General features: G+C 48.2%; 1 protein-coding gene across 12 annotated transcripts in view; it reads right to left on the bottom strand.

The window, feature by feature from the left end:
- The window catches only part of Dip2a (disco interacting protein 2 homolog A), a 92,641-nt gene that overhangs the window by 36,229 nt on the left and 36,145 nt on the right, over positions 1–20,267 (bottom strand). For 9 of the 12 annotated variants that reach the window (XM_078044840.1, XM_078044828.1, XM_078044830.1 and 6 more), the window contains 4 exons: positions 19,767–19,898; positions 8,069–8,188; positions 6,630–6,827; positions 2,031–2,122 (listed from right to left, as the gene is read on the bottom strand). In XM_078044840.1, the coding sequence (XP_077900966.1) occupies positions 2,031–2,122; positions 6,630–6,827; positions 8,069–8,188; positions 19,767–19,898 (542 nt within the window). The remainder of the gene's footprint in view (positions 1–2,030; positions 2,123–6,629; positions 6,828–8,068; positions 8,189–19,766; positions 19,899–20,267) is intronic. The other 3 variants (XM_078044829.1, XM_078044838.1, XM_078044836.1) reach the window with 1 other exon arrangement.

Raw genomic sequence — 20,267 nt, 5'->3', positions numbered from 1 at the left:
AAACAGGCAGACTCGGCACAGGGCCCCCGGGAAGATGGGCAGAACCCACTCTGGACCTAGGCTCTGCAAAGCTGCCAGCAAGTCCACTCGTGGGGAAGGATGAACTCTCCTTGAGGGCTGGTGTTAACAGCTGCCCAGAGATGTGGCCCACACCCTGAGACAGATAGCTGTCAGGGAAACAACCTTGCAGAGAGTCTGTGGTGAAGGAGTGTTGTCACCATCTGTGAAGGGCGTCAGCTGGCAGCCTGTGGCCACCGGTCTCCAACACTAACCTGCTGGCTGAGTGCACCTTTTTATTAACCTAAGGGCAACCTTCTCTTGCAAGTGGAGAAACCATCTGCAAATCTTTGTCCTTGAAAGAAAATGAGCTGCAATCCCTGGGCTCAGGGAGTCGGGGGGAGTCAGGGTCTTGCAGGCCGTCCTGAAGCACCACACACACCTTGCCTGAACACAGCACCCCTAAGAGTGGTGCCACAAAGGTCTCCCTCCCGCTGGGACAGCACCCCTCTTCCATCTGTTCCATGGATGCTGGCTGACAGCCCTAAGACACCCCATCTGATGAGCCAAGTGCCATTCAGGGTCCTGTTCCCAATAACCAGCCAGTCACGTGACCCCAAGCTTCACTCACCTCAGGGCACTGCATCCAACTCTGGCCTTGGTCCCCCTGCCAGGGCTGCAGCTTGGCTGTCCTGGGACCTCTGTGTGATTCTCCTGTGGGGACCCCCTCACTCACTGTCACACATCCCCTAGGAACTTGCCAGGAAAGGGGCTCCTGAGCCAGGTCTGAGTTCCGCACTGTATGTGCCAGGTGGAAACAGGTCCACGCCCTCTGAATGTCTGAAGCAGCCTCCTCTGTCCTGCAGGGTTCTACTGAGGAGTCCCGCGCACTGTGACTGCTGGTGCTCCCCATGTGCGTGGCTCTGAGGCACCTTCTGCCCCGTGGTCACACGCTTTAGAGTGGTCAGCTGTGTTCACGAGGAACACGATGCTCTGTAGGGCCGCGACTCACCCTGCTGCCTGCAGTGTTCAGCCCCCACCCTCCTCTGCACTCCCAGGGCTAAGCTGGCACGCACCTCCTTCACCAAGTCTCTAATTCTGCCCCTTGGCTCCTCCTACTTTCCAACTCTTGGTCTTTTCTGCTGACATCCTTTTCTTGAATGCTAACTTCAGGAAGTCTGCTTCCGTGCCTGATTTTCTCCCTCGCTCCCCCTCTCCATCTTCAATGCCATCTGTCTTCTCCTTCACCCTCAGCCTCTCACTCCACTCCACTGGCTGAGTGCACCTTTTTATTAACCTAAGGGCAACCTTAGGTTAATAAAATATTAACATATATTAACATATATTAACAGTTACCATGCCACCTCACTGTGGGTGGCCTGTCACTGAGGTCTCCCCTCCCTGGTAAGCGTGCTGATTTCCAACACATACGCTGCTGTCCACACTGACCTTCCACAAGCCTGGGTCCTCAGGTCAGTGCAGCCTGCCTGTGGCGGTGCCGTCCAAGAGAACCCTGTATGACTATGGAAAACACCTCCACTCTGCCCAGGACAGCAACCATCCCCCACACATCGCTGCTGAGCCCTGGATACATGGCTCCTGCAACTGAGGGACTGTGCTTTAGTTCAACTTGACGTTTGTTCATTTAAATTCAAACAACCATCTGGGCAGTGCAGGACTAGGGGGCTGGCTTCCAAGGCAGCCCTGTGGGGAGGAGATGACATAAAGCATCCAGGACCTCATGGACAGGTCAATGTCAGCATGGACCCCTGCCCTGCAAAGTCAAGGCCTATCAACGCCAACACACATGAAGCCCAACATGAGCTGGAAGACCAGCGGGTGGGCGACAGGGAGGAGAGGAATGACCACTTGGCACTGCATTGCACACCAGTCCACATGGTATGTTTCCATGGCTGACTTTAAATCCCGCAGGTTAACACTCATTCTAACCAACCGACAACACAATTTCAACAGAACAGGCTGCTTAAGCCTGCTTTTGCTCAGTCCAATAAAGTTATATTCTAGTTACTTACTCTGTCTCCAGGTTTAAGTAGTGGTTCATTCTTACTAGTCAGTTTATTAAGTAGAGTATAAGCTAATTTTAAACTCCGACTCCAAAGTTTGCCTAAAATAAAATAAAAATACTAAGCAATGTAATATTTAAGGAGCCTAATAGTTAACATTTCAATGCAGCAATCGCGATACCCCATTAACAACATACCATTAGCTAAGACTGGAAATCCAGTTTCCAGGTGACAGCCACCCTACATAACGCTGCAACAAACATCAGTTTTCTCCCAAGAACAAGTTATACATTTATTTTTCTTAATGCAGACATAAAACAGGAGTTTATTATAGAACACTTAAAGTCTAGCAAAGCCAGCAAAACATGCCATGCTGTGCATGCATGATGCCGTACATGGGAGCACTCATGCACCTGTGCATGCCTGTGAGTTCTGGGAAGAGGCCACCACTCACACTGTCCCCTCAGCCAACAGCGTTGAGTGTGACCCGTGACATCCACCCTCACCTCCTGTGGCCACTACATGTTTCCTGAAGGGCCAGAGTTTTCTCCAGTGGCTGGAGGGGCCCACGGCCAGGCACCACCTCTCTGTCCCTCCTGGCTAGTAGCTACCTCACGCAGTGCCCAACCTGGGGAGCTGAAAACAGCCTCACCCAGGAAGAAAGCGGGCTCAGCAGAAGGAGCATGGGAGACATTCATTCCCAACACTGATACAGCCGCCAATCCTGAACAAAACACCCAGGCTGGGCCCTTGGGCTCGGTGGACACCATGGGTTGGACAGCCCGCCCTGTGGTCCAATGTTCAGTCCCATAGCAGTGGTGCTGACCAAGCACCACAAAGTGACAGGAGTGGCCGTGGACCCCAAGACACCAGAAAGCAAACATTTAACTCAAAACAGAGTGAGCCCACTTTAAAGTTAAGGTCAAGATGTCAACATTTATAGGGCTGGGGATGTGGCTCAAGCAGTAGCGCGCTCGCCTGGCATGCGTGGGGCGCTGGGTTCGATCCTCAGCACCACATAAAAATAAAGATGTTGTGTCCGCCGAGAACTAAAAAATAAATATTGAAAAATTCTCTCTCTTTAAAAAAAAAGATGTCTACAGTTATCATAAACATCTCTAAACAGAAACCAATAAAAACTATGAAAAGAATAACATGTTGTGATCAAGTTCGTTCTACCCAGAAATGCAGAGGTTCATGGAAACGCAGCACCATTAACGGAACAATGACGACAGGTGGGAGAAAACCGATCATCACTCATGGCTTAAAAGTGATTTTAAATGTTTTTCAAAACCCTTCCTAAACTAGGTGTGAAAGGACACATACTTCCTTAATGACGCTGGTCACCTTGAGCCCATGGGAATGCCCTAGCTGAGGTGGACACTGGAGCCTTCCCTCTGGGGGCAGAAGGGAGGCCAGTGCAGCTGCCTCAGCCAGATGGGGGAAGTGGCAGTGCGGAAGCACCTGGGGACAGAGCTAGGCTTTGTGAGAGGACGCCGGGCCTGTCCATCTTTTACAAGACTCTGGCAAGGCTGCCTGCATGACAGTACACAGGATGACATTTATTCTTTAATGGTATTGGGGATTGCCCATAGTGTGTTTCTGCCATTGTGCTGTGTCCCCAGATCTTTTTATTTTATACTTTATATTTTTAGGGACAGAGCCTCACTAAGTTGCTGTGGCCGGCTTTGAACCTGCAATCTTCCTGCCTGCCCAGCTTCCTGCCTGCCCAGCAACCACACCCAGCCCCGCCGTGTCACCTGAATATGCTACCACAGTAAATTTTAAAACATAATGATACATTTACAATTAGATCAAAACACGCTCCCTAAATACATAAAACTCAAAGTGTCACAAGAATCCACAGAGTCTCCTGCAGAAAGTGTCCAGACGCTACTGAAATGGAAGACTCCAGACTGTGGAAGCACTGGTCCTCCTGGGGCCGGATCAAGGCAATTCAGCAGAAACCTGGCAGGGATGCCGAGGCGCTTGGCAAGCTTCCTCTGAGATGCCCTGGGATGCATGGGGTTGGCACAGCTGGGACACCCTTGGAGGAGAAGCAGGGAACATTCTCCATGAGGCTGAGTCTCATCATAAGGCCACGGGCACCAAGAAAGCATGGCCAAGGCTCACAGGTGCCATCAGCCAACAGAAGAAGAGAAGCTAAGAGAGGCTCACAGGCAGGACTCCTGGACAGAGGGCCCGGTGCTGCTGCAGAGAGGGGGCCAGCTGCTGACCCCTCTCAGGACCTCTCCCATACGGGGCAGGGACGTTCGCCATGTGAAGGGCAAAAAAGTGGGCACTTCCCCAGGTTCACAGAGCAACTCTGTGACCACAGTCCAGGGAACAAGTCTTTCCAGAACACAGAAAGCAAGAACCTTGAAGGCAAAGAAGGCAAGAGGCTGGAACTTCTGCCCACTGACCCACACATAGTGGCAAGGACGCTGGCAGCCTGCTGGGTGCAGAAGAGGTCCTGCAGACACCTGGGAAGCCATGCAGAGGACACGGGTACATGGCAGAGGGCAGAAGGCCCAACAACCGACCCCTCAGGAGGCCGCATCAGAGCCATGGCCACACCACCAGTTCTCACAGCCTCATATCGCAGGTGGAGAGCGGGCCTGAGCACTCAGCACCCACCACAGCATGTGGGTGTGGCGGTGGGCAAGCTGAGGGACGTGGGCCCCGGTCCTCGCTCTTCCACCCCTAGGGCCTGCCTGGGAAAGTGGCACCTGCTCACTGCCAGAGGGCCCACAGCAGCACCCACCAACAGCACCACTTCTAATGGCCACCGCTGGACGCCACCCGGGTGTCCACCAACAGCGTAACTGGTAAGTGGGTCCCGCTATGCTCTTTCCTCAACAGAAGCACGTTGACCACACCCACACGAGATCCTGTGGGTGGTTCTAAAAGGCTGTGGAGCAGACAGGAGGGGCACTGTGGAGTCACAGCTGCACAAAACAGAGACCCCTTGTCAGGGGCAGCCAGACAGCCAGAGTCAGACTCCAGACGGGAACCGAGTGGTGCGGCCTGACCCAGTCCTGCACCCTCAGGCCAGGCGCAGGCCAAGGGCCGTCAGCAGAGAATGGGGCCCCCAGAGCCCAGCCAGGCCCCCTCGGGGGGGCGGCACCCACAGGCTGGGGTCGCCAAGTCAGGGGAGAGATTCTAATCACACATTGAGAACAGGAATGAACCTGACGGAAGTGCTCAAGAATTCTGTACTCAGCAGTATAGATACATCACTGAGAGAAATTAAGGCAGCCTTTAAAAAGAGGGAGATATTCTAGCCATGGGCTAGAAGGTTCCAGAACTGTGATAATAGCAATTCTCTTTGAATCAATCTCCCAGCAAGAATTCCTAGCAAAGTGACCACTGGTTTCTACTTTACTTGGAAATGCGAAGGGTCAACAACAGCACAGCCATCTCGAGGAACAGGCAGAGAGCTGGATCCTACCACTGCACCTCAACAGGCACAGACACATCGACTGCCTCACATCGCACTCATCAAAGCCACCATGAAAGGCCAGAAGGCAAGCCTCAGGCTGAGGAGACAGCCACAAAGCAGGTATCTGACAAAGAAGCCGCCACGCTGAGACTTGGAGGATCATGGACAGCCTTCAGTGCCGGCAGCCCCCAGCAAAGGCAGATGAGAACCTAACTCACAAGGCCATGAGATGGAGCCCAAGGGGCTGTCCGTGCTGCTCCGGGAAGGAGTGCTGCTCCCACCCCTCTGGAAAAACAGTGCAGGTCCCAAGGCCGCACGTGTCCTGGGAGCCCTGACCTCCAGCCCCCCCCAGGACTGCAGACGAGAGAAAAGAGTGTTCGCAATGGCCTCTTGAACGGCAGTCCCAAGCTGGGACAACCACTGGGAGAGCAAGAACAGCTGTGGGACACGCACTGAGCACGCAACACCCATCAATGAGCATCAGCACAGCTGCACACAGCAAGGCGGAGACTCGCACGAGGCAAGCCATCCGACACCAAAGAGCAGCTTCATCAAATCCTGCTTCTGGGCTGGGCTGTGGCTCAGTGGGAGGGCACTTGCCTGGCATGTGTGAGGCACTGGGTTGGAGCCTTAGCATCACATAAAAATAAACAGATGGACACAATGCCTTTATTTTATCTACAACTAAAAAAAAAATTAAAATAAATAAATAAATAAACAATAATGAATAAAATAAAATCCTGCTTCTATGAACGTCTAGGCCACAGAGAGCCTGCAGCCTGAGTAGCTGGGCGACGGCTCCCCTCCGTATGGAGGACATCGGTGCTGGGAGGGCTGCGGAGGCCTGGACCTGGCCAGCTAAAGCTCACAGAAGAGCATTCACTCTGCCAAGGCACCAAGCTGTACCTGCACCGTCAGCTGTGTGGCAGCAGATGCAGGGCGGAACCCAAACACGCCAAGCACAGAGGCGATGCGTGGCTAAAGCTGCGCCAGCGCACCCACTGCTCAGAACGCAGTTGGCCGCGCACACCCAGGCAGCACAGCAGGTGTGCGGCGCCTCGGGCCCTGCTGCTGATGTGGCGGGGCACAGGTGTGTGCAGGCTCCACAGTAAGCACTGTGGCCCCCAGCCCCCCACCAGAGTGCGACCACCCTCCTGAGTACTTGCCGTAGGTGAGGGTGTGGATGGCCTTCCCCGCTGTGTCCAGGGCAGTCAGGCAGGGGGCCTTGGGCTGCACTGTGCCCCATCGCTGAAGGGCAGCTAGCAGAGACGGTGGCCAGGGCACCCCTGTGGCCAGGGGCTCCCCTCTCAGCACCTCCACCTCCTCTCCCTCAGGCTTCGGCTGATTGGGATCTGGCTGCTGAACTGTAAGCAGAGCCGGAGTTCAGACGTCAGCACTGCGGAGGCCCCGCACTCACCGTCCAGTGCCTGCACCCCGTGATGAGTCACCACTGTAAAAAGCCTGACATAAGTGGTTTAGACCTTCGTCATTACCACAGTCACATAAAGGAGAGTCAGTCCTAGATGGTGTGGCTTTCACCCTCCAGGAAAGTTCAGCCACAGACAGTGAAGGTGGCTCAGGAGGGTACATCTACTTGCACCTTGGGGATAACTGTGGCACCTGACGCCTGCCACCCCAGTGCAGCACTGCAGGCCCCAGAGCCTGGGAGGAGGTCTGAGCAACCGGCCCAACCAGGACCAAAGTGAACAGGACTTCAGGCCAGGAGCTGCCGGGACGGTCACCTCACTGATTTCCACCACCAATTCCCACTACTGATTTTCCTGTGGCCCCAAAGACCCCACTGTTAACAAGGACTGCTCTCCAAGGCGCTGAGAAGCTCAGCGCTGTAAGCACACGGTGGAGCTCTGGACCTGTCTAAGCATGAAGGACAAGCCAGGCCCCACACTGGCCTGCCACTGAGGGCAGGCAGGCCCAGGGGTCACAACACACTCAACACCAACACTGGGCTTCATCTCTGTGCCCTTCTAAGGGCGTGGGCCTCTTTCTGCTTCTTCTTAGTTCTTCTTTTTTAAAATAAATCTATATTCTTCTTTTGCAGTACTAGGGATTAAACTCAGAGGCACTCTACCACCGAGTTACATCCCCAGCCCTCTTTATTTTTTATTTTGAGACAGGGTATTGCCAAGTTACTGAGGGTGGCCTCAAACTTGCAATCCTCCTGCCATAGCCTCCAGAGTCACTGGGATTATGGGCATGTGCCACCATGCTCAGTATGTTCTTTGTTTTTAAATATATATTCCATTCATAAATGAGAGGTTAAAATTCTGAAAAGGAGTTGAACATGTGCTAAAAGTCAGTACTTTAGAACCATAAGAAGACAGTATTTCACATTTAGAGTTTAACTAAAAGTGTAAAGAAGAAACCTTAGCAGTGTTGTCCTAACCCTGGACTGGGCGTGGGGATTGCAAAGTCTCTCTAATCCTGACCATGTGCAGGCAGGTGTGGTTCTAAGCTCACGGCTGCACATGCTCACCAGAGTCTGGGCACAAAGAGAAAGGGCGTGGCACAGGAACTCACGTCTGTGCACCACCACCTGTGCCTCCAGATGGCACACACACATAGGGCTCAGATCAGAGGACTTTACCTTCCAAAAGCTCCTCAAAATCGTCCACAAAGAACTCCTTCAGGGGAGGGCGCTTGGGCCTCTTCAGGGTGTTCAGAAGCTGCTGGATCTTGGAGGACACTCTGCTGTGCACAGGGACACCTGTCACAGGAAAAGCAGAGAGGGCCTGAGGCAAGACCTGTCTCACACACACACGCCCAGCCGCAGGCTCAAGGACAAGCCTCTTGGAGGCACCAAAACTCACACAGCCAACAGATGATCTCCCGTCTGCAGGCCCAGCAGACTGCATTCTGAAACTGGCCAGTTCACCCCATAAGCACTGGCTGAATCATGTGTACTGAACGCTATTCCTTGTAGCAGTTTTCAGCTGGTCCAGGGACCTGGGGAGCCTGAGGGCCTCTCAGGGCACCGAGGCTAAGAACACGCCATGGTGACGTCACTGTGAACGCAGGTGACCCAGACGCTTTCATCAGCCAGCCATGAAAGAGACCGTCAAAGCACGGAATGAGCCCTTCTTCTCCCTCAAGGTGGCTGTTTTGGAAACTACTTTTGCAGAAGTATGGTGATTCATCTCAACATGTGATGAGTTTATTGCTGCTTTAAGTGAAATAATAACTCTGATTTTAATTTCTATTAAGATAAATATCAAGACATATAACCCATGCAGGCTAAAAAGCTCCATGGTGTTCTCAATCCTTAAGAAACACTGTTCTGGTTTTCAAGATGGCAGAACAGAGGTCACTTTCCTGACTGCTACGTGGAGTGAAACCGAGAAAGCAGACAGGTAGCTTCTCAGCAAGTGAGGTATTGGAAACCTTCAGGGACACTGTAAGTCTACAGGATAAAAACTCTACTGCCAATAAGTTTAAAAAAAACATAAAAAAATAAAGATACTGTGTCCATCTACAACTAAAAAAAAAACAGGGGGGCTGGGGCTAGAGCTCAGTGGTAGAGCACTTGCCTCACACATGACACATGCAAGGCACTGGGTTCAATCCTAAGCCCAAATAAAAATAAAGATATTGAATCCATCTAACACTAAAAAATAAATTAAAAAAAGAAAAACTCTACTCCTCACGTCTCTACTGCTAGATGGGTAGACACACAAACATGAAAAGGCAAAGGGTCAATCATCGCAAACAGACCAAGGTACTCCAGTAACAGAATCCAACAACACCAGAGTGGAAGAAATATCCAAGAAAGAGTTTATAATGTACATAGTTAAAACGATGTGCGAAGTAAAAGCCAGTCTAAGGAGTGAAATCAGAAAGAAAATACAGGAAGTGAAATATCACTTCAATAAAGAGAGATTCTGAAAAAAGAAAAGCCTACAAATCTTTGAAATGAAGGAAATCAATAAATCAAATTAAAATTTCAATTGAAAGCATCACCAAGAGACTAGACCACTTAGAGTTTCAGGCAATGAAGGCAAAATAAATAATCTTGAAAACAAAGTTAAACATGGAGAAAAGATGTTAAGAGACCACAAACAGAACTTGCAAGAAATGTGGGATAACCTGAAAAGACTATATTTAAGATTTATTGGGAGAGATGAAGATTCAGAGATACAAACAAAAGGAATGCACAATCTTTTCAATGAAATAATATCAGAAAATTTCCCAAACCTAAAGAATAAAATGGAAAATCAAATGCAGGAAGCTTACAGGACCTCAAATATACAAAACTGCAACATTCCCACACCAAGGCACATTATTATGAAAATGCTCAACACAGAGAAACAGGATAGAATTTTAAAGAACGCCAGAGAAAAATGACAGGTAAGATCTGGCAGGATGACGGCATGTATTTTCTTCTCAGCAGCCACGGATCCTTCTCTAAAATAGATCACATCTCAGGCCACAAAGCAACTCTTAGCAAATATAAAAAAAACAGATATACTTTGCATCCTATCAGATCATAACAGAATGAATTTAGAAATCAAGAATGAAATTAAAAATAGAGGGGCCGGGGTTGTGGCTCAGTGATGGAGAGTTTGCCTAGCATGCATGAAGCACTGGGTTCGATCCCTGGCACCATATAATAAAATAAAGATATTGTGTCTATCTAAAATAAAAAAGTTCAAAAAAATAGAAGCTACTTTAATACCCGGAGACTAAATAATATGCTACTGAATGAACAATGGATAGCAGAAGAAATCTGGGATAAAAAAAAAATACTGAGAGGTAAATGAGAATACTGAAACAACATATCAAGAACTCTGGGACACTTCTATGAAGGCAGTGCACTGAGCTCACTTATTATTAAAAGTATAGAAAGTCAACAAATAAATAACCTATCATTACATCTCAAAGTCCTAGAACAAGAAGAATGAATCAACACCAAAAGCAGAAGACAGGAAATAAAACCAGAGCTGAAATCAATAAAATTGAAACAAAAGAAATAATCCCCAAAATCGACAAAACAAAATGTTGGTTCTTTGAAAACAAATCAATAAAATAAAATTAATAAACCCTTAGCCGAGCTAACAAAGAAAACTCAAATTACTAAAATTCACAATGAAAAAGGAAATATCACAACACAAACTACTAAAATACAGATGATAACCAAACCTACTTTGAAAATTCCTACTCTGATACAATAGATAACCTTGAAAACATCTACAAATTTCTAGAGACATATGACCTAACCAAATTGAGTCAGGAGGACATAGAAAGTTTAAACACATCAATTTCAAGCAATGAAATTAAAGATGCTATCAAAAGCCAAGGAAGAGAAGCCCAGGACCAGACAGAGATTGTCAGCTGAGCTCTACCAGACCTTCACAGAAAACTGACACGAATCCTTCTCAAATGATCCCATGAAATACAAAAGGAAGGAACCCTTCCAATTCATTCTTAATTCCTTTTAAGGTTCCAATGATATTCTTCATGGAAACAGAAAAAGCAGTTATGAAACTCATTTGGAAAAATAAGGAGAAATCCTCAGTGAGAAAAGCAAAGCAGGAGGCATCCCAATAGCACGCCCTTAAACTACACCACAGAGCCACAGAAACAGCATGGGGCCGCACCAAGACACAACGGAGACCAGTGGAATGCAAGACACTGGACAAGGGGCCATAAGTCGTCACTGGAGAGGAGACAGCCTCTTCAACAAATGGTGCTGGGAAAACTGGAAACCCACCTGTAATAAAGTGAAATTAAGCCCCTCGCTCTCACCACGCGCGACACTCAACTCAAAGTGGATCGAGGACTCAGGCATCAGACTGGAGACCTTGTGCCTACTAGAAGGAAATGTAAGCCCAACTTCCCAAATGTCGGCTTAGGAACCGAATCTGTAGCAAGACTCCTAAAGCTCAAAGAAGTAAAACCAAGAATCAATAAATGGGTTAGTATCAAACTAAAAAGCTCCTTCACAGCAAAGGAGACATCCAAGACAGTGAAGAAAGAGCCCGCAGAATGGGAGAAAGTCTTTGCCACCTGCACCTCAATTAGAGCATTAGTCTTCAGGATATATATATATATATATATATTTTTTAAAAAAACCTCAAAAAACTCAACTTCAAAAAAACCAAATAACCCAATCGATAAAGGGGCAAAGGCACTGAACAGACCCTTCACAGAAGAAATACAGATGGTCAACAAACATGAAAAAATGTCCAACATCTCTAACAACTGGGGAAATGCAAATTAAAACCACTCTGAGATTCCATCTCACCCCAGTCAGGATGGCAACAATCAAGAATACAAGTAACAATAAATGTGGTGAGGATGTGGGGAACATGGTTCACGCACACATTGCTGTTGGCACTGCAAATTGGTGCAACCACTCTGGAAAGCAGTATGGAGAGTCCTCAGAAAACTTGGAATGGAACCACCATTTGACCCAGTTATCCCACTCCTCGGTACATACCCAAAGGACTTAAAATCAGCACACTGCAGTGACACAACCACATCAATGTTCACAGCAGCTCAATTCACAATAGCTAAGCTACGGAACCAACCCAGGTGCCCTTCAACAGATGAATGGATAAAGAACATGTGGCACATATACACAATGGAATATTACTCAACCACAAAGAAGAATGAAATCATGGCATTTGCCAGTAAATGATGGAACTGGAGACAATCATGCTAAGTGAAATAAGCCAGTCCTCAAAAACCAAAGGCTGACTGTTCTCTCTGACGCGCAGTGGCCAACACGTAATAAGGGGTGGGGCAGGGAAGAATAGAAGTTCATTGGATTAGACAGAGGGGAATGAAGGGAAGGAAGGAGGGATGGGAATAGGAAAGACAGGAATGAACTGGACGTAACTTTCCTACGTCACATATGGATAAATGACCAGTGTGACTCCACATCACGTTCAACCACAAGAATGGAAGGGATTACAGGTGTGTGCCACCAACTTGGCTTTTCCTGTTCATTTTTAAAAATGATTTTTTATATTAGAAATATTAGACCTTCATCCATCACTATGTAACAAATATTTTGGACAAAGTTATCAAAAATTTTTGAGCTTTCTTTATTGTATTATTTTACCATAAAAAAAAGAAGGTCTAGGGTCATAGCTCAGCAGCAGAATGTTTGCCTAGCATGCATGAGACACTGGGTTTGATCCTCAGCACCACACAAAAATAAACAAATAAAATAAAGGCATCCTGTCCATCTACAACTATTATAAAAACTTTAAAAAAAAAGAAAAAATGCAACAGAATAAGTATTATTTTCGAGTGGAATACTCAACTAACAGACTGTGTGCTGGGTCGTTCACAAGTTTAATAAACTTAAAAGGGGTTAAATATGCAGGAGAAACACATCTGAACAATGCACCTGGAAATACGTTGAGACCAACAAACATCTAAACACAGCAGGGCGCGAGAGAGGCAGAGGAGAAAGCTCCAGGAAAGACCCAGAGCAGAGCTCGGAGGTAGGAGCACTGGACCAGCAGGGCCGGCCCGAGGGCAGCAGTCGCAGGGCAACCCTAGGGAGCCTGGGGAAAGGGACCAGGACACCAAAGGCAAACCCACTGCCGAGCAGACCACGTTGGACACAACCAGGTGGAAGAACCCAGCACCCAGCTGGGTGAGCCCCACAGGGAGCAGGGGGCCTTCATGGGTGGAGGCACCCTATTGCACAGTCCTGGGCCTGCCAGGCAAGGAAGAATAAAAGACCCCAGAGAATCCTGGAGCCCGCATGGGTGCGCGCGCGCGCACACACACACACACACACACACACACTTAGAACAATTTGAATTCAACAAAGTGGCAAGACACAGCCATTACACACACACACACTTAGAACAATCTGAATTCAACCAAGTGGCAAGACACAGCCATTACACACACACACACACACACACACACACACACACTTAGAACAATCTGAATTCAACAAAGTGGCAAGACACAGCCATTACACACACACACAGACACACACTCAAAAAAAAAAAATCAGTCGCTTACCTGTGTACTAACAATGAATAATCTGAAAAGAAATTACAAAAACAATTTACAACAGAATCGAAAAGAATTCAGCATGGAGGCAAAAGAGTTCTACAATGAAAACACTGCTGAAGAAAAATTAAAGGCAACAAAAATAAAAGCTCATGGATAGTATGTTAACATTTTTAAATTAGAAATCCAATGTGATCCCTATAAAATCCCAACGACCTCTTCTGCATAAATAGAAACACATGTCCTAAGAGTCACAGGAATCCTAAATAGTCAAAAACGGAGCTGTAAGACTCCCGTACCTGATTCTAAGAGGAGCAGAGACTGTGCATGGTACAACATGAGGACAGACCAGTGGGACAGAGCAGAGAGCTCACAAGCAGTGCCACACAGGAGCAGTGACCTCTGCCAAGCGTGCGAGAGCACTCCACGGAGAAAGGACAGTCTTTCCCACAAACACCACCAGATCTCCACAAGCAGACAGTGAAGGTCCCGGTCACAGCCTGATCACGAGCCATGACTCCTTAGAGGACCTACTGAGAGGAGAGCGTGCCACAGCCAGGCACAGGGTCCTGCAGTCCTCGTCAGCTCTACTCCAAAGACATCAGCAACACAAGAAAAAAGGGACAAATGAGACTTCACGAAAACGTTCAAATTCTGTATATCGAAAGACACGATCAATAATGCTAGTGACACAGGCAGAAGGGCAGAGGGACGGCAAGTTCTAGGCCAGCCTGGGTACTAACTAACCAAGATCGTCCCAAAAAAATAAAAAGGGCTGGGATGTGGCTCAGTAGTGAGTCACCCCTGGGTTCAATGCCCAGTAATGAGAAAAGAAAAAGAAACTACAAAGAGAGGCTAGAGAATGGAAGAAAATACTTGTGTGAATATTATACCTGATATGGAATTAACACCTAGAAAATATAGCAAAAGTAAAAAAAAAATTTAAAAAGCACAAATAATCTGAATGGGGGGAGCCTTGGGCCTGGGGGTGGTAGAGTCTTGCCTCACATGTGTGAATCATTGGGTTTGATTCTCAGTACCACATAAAAATGAATAAATAAAATAATGATTTTGTGTCCATCAATAACTAAAAAAAAAATTTAAAAACACAAAACCAAACCAACCTTTAAGAGACATTTCTCAAAAAAAAAAAAAAAAAGGTCTTTAAATGTCCAAGCAGCACATGATGATGCCCAGATCAAGCAGAAGCACCTCGCACCTTCAGGACGGGTACTACCAGAGCACCTGCTGGGGATGCATGAAGACCCAGAGCTCTGTGCAACCCAGGGTGGAGGTGAAGAGCAGCAGCAGGCAGGTCCCCCAACACTGAAAGCATCGTTGCCCACCCACCCAGGTCCTGCACCCAGGCTCCCACCAACAGACAGAGGCCCAGAGAGCCCAACAAGGTCACCCACCCACCCAGGTCCTGCACCCAGGCTCCCACCTACAGACAGAGGCCCAGAGAGCCCAACAAGGTCACCCACCCACCCAGGTCCTGCACCCAGGCTCCCACCTACAGACAGAGGCCCAGAGAGCCCAACAAGGTCACCCACCCACCCAGGTCCTGCACCCAGGCTCCCACCTACAGACAGAGGCCCAGAGAGCACAACAAGGTCACCCACCCACCCAGGTCCTGCACCCAGACTCCCAATTACAGACAGAGGCCCAGAGAGCACAACAAGGTCACCCACCCACCCAGGTCCTGCACCCAGACTCCCACCTACAGACAGAGGCCCAGAGAGCCCAACAAGGTCACTCACCCACCCAGGTCCTGCACCCAGGCTCCCACCTACAGACAGAGGTCCACAGAGCCCAACAAGGTCACCCACCCACCCAGGTCCTGCACCCAGACTCCCACCTACAGACAGAGGCCCAGAGAGCCCAACAAGGTCACCCACCCACCCAGGTCCTGCACCCAGACTCCCACCTACAGACAGAGGTCCACAGAGCCCAACAAGGTCACCCACCCACCCAGGTCCTGCACCCAGACTCCCACCTACAGACAGAGGCCCAGAGAGCCCAACAAGGTCACCCACCCACCCAGGTCCTGCACCCAGGCTCCCACCTAACAGACAGAGGCCCAGAGAGCCCAACAAGGTCACCCACCCACCCAGGTCCTGCACTCAGGCTCCCACCTACAGACAGAGGCCCAGAGAGCCCAACAAGGTCACCCACCCACCCAGGTCCTGCACCCAGACTCCCACCTACAGACAGAGGCCCAGAGAGCCCAACAAGGTCACCCACCCACCCAGGTCCTGCACTCAGGCTCCCACCTACAGACAGAGGTCCACAGAGCCCAACAAGGTCACCCACCCACCCAGGTCCTGCACCCAGACTCCCACCTACAGACAGAGGCCCAGAGAGCCCAACAAGGTCACTCACCCACCCAGGTCCTGCACCCAGACTCCCACCTACAGACAGAGGCCCAGAGAGCCCAACAAGGTCACCCACCCACCCAGGTCCTGCACCCAGACTCCCACCTACAGACAGAGGCCCAGAGAGCACAACAAGGTCACCCACCCACCCAGGTCCTGCACTCAGACTCCCACCTACAGACAGAGGCCCAGAGAGCCCAACAAGGTCACCCACCCACCCAGGTCCTGCACCCAGGCTCCCACCTACAGACAGAGGCCCAGAGAGCCCGAAGCAGGGTCTGGGTGAACACTGTCCATGGAGCTCTCCTGGCAGCAGGAACACGCGTCAGGAACAGAGTCTCACTGGGGACACCAGCACAATGGTGCTGAGCCTGGAGGGCAGAGGTCCAGGATGTGCCACAACACAGATGGGCCTCCGGACACCAGTCTATGAAGTTAGCCCCCTTCAAAAAGACCAGCGTGGTGCAAGTCCACCTAGCAAGCAGATAGAAAGGAGAACGCTGGCCGCCAGGGCTGGGGAGGGGGAGGGGGAGTCAGTGCTCCACAGACAGAGCTTCCGTCTTTCCAGACCAAGAGCTGTGGAGACGACGGTGCTGCTCAACACCACTGTGTGGACTCCACAGCTGGTTCTCAGAGTGGTTTGGACAGACACAGGGGTAGCTCCATGCAGGTCACCTGCCCCCATGTGTGAGGCTCTGGTCTCCTCGCCCAGCACCACCAAAATACAGAAGTTAAGGCGGCCAGGTACAGCAGCCCATACTGGCTGTCCCAGTGACTCAGAAGGAAGAGATGGGAGGATGCAAGTTTGAGGCCAGCCTGGGCAATGTGAAGACTCTGTTTCAAGACAAAATGTTTTTAAAAATTTAAAAAAAGGGCTGGGGATGCAGCTCAGAGGCAGAGCATCTCTGGGTTCAATCACCAGAAGTGAAAAAATTAAAAAGCGGTTAAGATACAAAATTTCATGTTCTACGTATTTCACTGCAAGAAAAAAACTTTTTAAAAGTAGATCCATGTGACTGTCTATATTCAAAAACCATAAAAGAAAAAACATATGAGGGGCTGGGGATGTGGCTCAAGAGGTAGCGCGCTCGCCTGGCATGCGTGCGGCCCGGGTTCGATCCTCAGCACCACATACCAACAAAGATGTTGTGTCCGCCGAGAACTAAAAAATAAATATTAAAAATTCTCTCTCTCTCTCCTCTCTCTCTCTTTAAAAAAAAAAAAACATATGAGCATTTCATTAAATCAAAAAAATGATAAAAACTTTCAGAAAATTAAAAAGGAATCTTGATCAACCTGTTGAAGGAATCTACAAAAAAATCTATAATTAATATCAAAACTGAAAAATATAAAACCAAATGCTTTTCCACACTTGGCATTTCGATTAACATAGACTAGATGCCTACACACCAAAATACAGCAAGAAAAACAAATAAAAGGCATGCAGTTTAGAAAGAAAATACAATAATGTCTTTATTCATAAATAATAAGATCATGCATATAGAAAATCTTAAGGATTCTACCAAAAACTGCTATTAGAACTAATCTGAGACTAATATAAGGTCAACATGAAACATCAATGGTATTTTTAGAGTCTAACAAAAAATAATTGGGAAAAAATGTTAAATTTTTTTTACAACTGCATTAAAACGTGTTTTGAAATAACAAAATATATGTAATACTGGGCTGGGGTTGTGGCTCAGTGGCAGAGTGCCTGCCTGGCATGTGTGAGGCACTGGGTTTGATCCTCAGCACTACATAAAAATAAATAAAAATAAAGGTTTTATGTCCATCCTCATCTAAGAAAAAAAAAATTAAATATAGGCAATATCTATACACTGGAAGCTACCACACAACTGAAATACTCACTGACTGGAACACATGACACTGTGAAGATGCCGATTCCCAGAGCTGGGGACATAGCTCAGTTGGTAGAGGGCTTGCTTCACATGCACAAGGCCCTGGGTTCAATCCCCAGCACCACAGGGGGAAAAAAAAAAAAAGATGCCAATTCCCCCTTAAACTGGTGTAAGGATTTAAAGAAATATCAGCAAATAGCTCCACAGAAATTTTTGTGGAAATGATACACTGATTTTTTATATTTTAAAATACAAAAAAGCTGGAACAACTAAAACACTTCATAAATTAAAAGCACAAGTTGGAGGACACAAGCTACGCAACATCTTGAATTTTCATAGCACCACGATAGTGGTGTGGCTTTCATAAATCACAGGAATCACTTGGTGTCACAGGAATTGGTATGAGTTGGTGATCTTTATGATAAATGCATCAGGACAGCCAGACACCCAAAAACAAGAATGTGAACATTTTGATTCATACCTCTTACTTGTGCTAAAATTACCTCAAAATGAATGCAAAATTGAAAACTATAAAATTCTAAAAGTAAATAGAGGGGAAAAGCTTTATGACCTTACGTTAGGCAAAGATGCCTTAGATAAGGCACAAGAACACAATCTATAAAAGCAAAAATTAGTAAAAAAAAAAAAAAAAGAAGCCACAGACTGGGAAAAAATATAAATGATAGACCTGAATTTTGTATACAGAATATATAAAGAACTCCCAAAATTCAATAAAAAAACAAAAACCAAACTTTTTTAAGGCAAAAGTTTTAACACTTTTCCTAAAAAAAATACAGAGATAGAAAATAAGCATATGGAAACATTTTTAAGACACTATCATCAGTGGTTACGGAAATGAAAATTAGAAATGTGGTGAAATTGCCCACATGCCCACTGCTAAAGATGCAGAGGAAGGAGAATGGGACAAGCACTTGGAAAACAGCTTGGCAATTCCTTAAAACGTCACACACACCCCTGGAGGTCACTCAGCCTTCCACTCTCCAAGAACCTGCACTCAAGAAGTGAGAACACATGTGCACACACACTCAGGCAGACACGCACCACGGCACCTTCACTGGAGGTAGAGACAGCTGTGGCGCACTCCGGGGACACACTGCTCGGGGACTGCCAGGATCAGCTGGCACCATCACTGACAAGCAAGATCCAGACGGTAGAGAGTAGATATTATCATTCAACTTACATAAAACTCCAGAAAACAAAACCAATCTATGGTGTCAGGGAGTAAATCAGAGGTTCCTGGGTGGCGGGGACACAAAGGGCAGCAGCTGGACATGAGAGTGCTGGACACACCCATAGCATTTGGACATCTTGAACTTCTAAAACTGCACACGCTGAAAGAGGGCTGTTCATTCTCTGCTGATTTTTATCTCAATTAAGGTCTTAAAGGTTTTAAATGTAAAGAGTGATAAATCACATTAAAACGTGTTCAGTCAAATACCCCTCTCTGCATTGACTCAGCCTTTTTCTTTTGCACTATGAAGAAAATGAAAACCTCAACGTAAAGTGACCTTCCGTTAGGAGCACCGACATAGCCAGGAGAGTCTGCGATCTGAGATCCTCTGTTTTCTCTGGGATTTCAGTTGGCACTTTGGGGAAAAAACTTGACATGACTTTTTTAAAAAAAATACTAGAAATAGTTTCAAAAAGAAATGGTCTGTGCGAGGGCCTTCTGAGAGCCGCTGGGAAACAGCACCAGGCACTGGCCTCGGGTGCTGTGGAAGGAAGCGGCACTCACAGAGGCTGCCGAGACCTGCCCAGTCGATTCACACATGCGCGCCCACAGCTGCACACTACCCTCTGCAGGTCTCACTCCTCGACATCCAGCCCAAGTTGTGAGGCTTCCCCTCCTACTCTCCTTCTTTCCCATCTTACCAGCTTCACACCAAGTGATGTTTCTGTGGGAACAGTCTCACCCACACTCTCACCTCTACCGGCACTCATGAGTGAGAGCTGACGGCTGGCTGGGCTGGCTGGGGAGCACAGTAAAGCTGGGCTCCACACCAGAGTGATTTCTGTGCTTGTTCTTTCGGAAGGAGAAGATGCAGGTGCTCACCATCTGCTGTTTCCAGGATGCTCCCGCCGTACCCCCGAGGAGCAGCCCTCACAGAAGCCACCTGGGGACGTTCACAGTGCGGACGGTCCACGAGGCCTGTGGTGACGTCAGGAGGGGCAGAGTGCAGATCTGCTTTTGAAATGAAGAGGAGGTGGCTGTTAGTTCTGAGGAGCACATACTGCTGATCAACCCACTGTCAGATGCTGCCCCCAGCCAAGCCCACATGGAGCCCGACTGATTCTGCTCCCAGCTGCCCACAGCACAAGACTCTGCGAGTGCCCAGATATCACGAGCAACAGTGGTGGAGGCTCAATTCTCAGAGGGATCCAGACTTCAAACCAAGACTACGGCACAGAGATAGACACGCAGCAACTGGCCAGTGACCACTGCAACCTAATCGGAGTCAGAATTCTCCCTCGGGAGAGCCAGACAAACCCGAGCTCACGTGTCAAGAGAGTATTTCACAACGTCAGCCACACATCTGTAACCTATTAACCACCA

This window comes from Ictidomys tridecemlineatus, chromosome 3 (genome assembly GCF_052094955.1).
Source record: "Ictidomys tridecemlineatus isolate mIctTri1 chromosome 3, mIctTri1.hap1, whole genome shotgun sequence".
Taxonomy (NCBI): domain Eukaryota; kingdom Metazoa; phylum Chordata; class Mammalia; order Rodentia; family Sciuridae; genus Ictidomys; species Ictidomys tridecemlineatus.
This window is presented reverse-complemented; position numbering and strand designations above follow the sequence as displayed.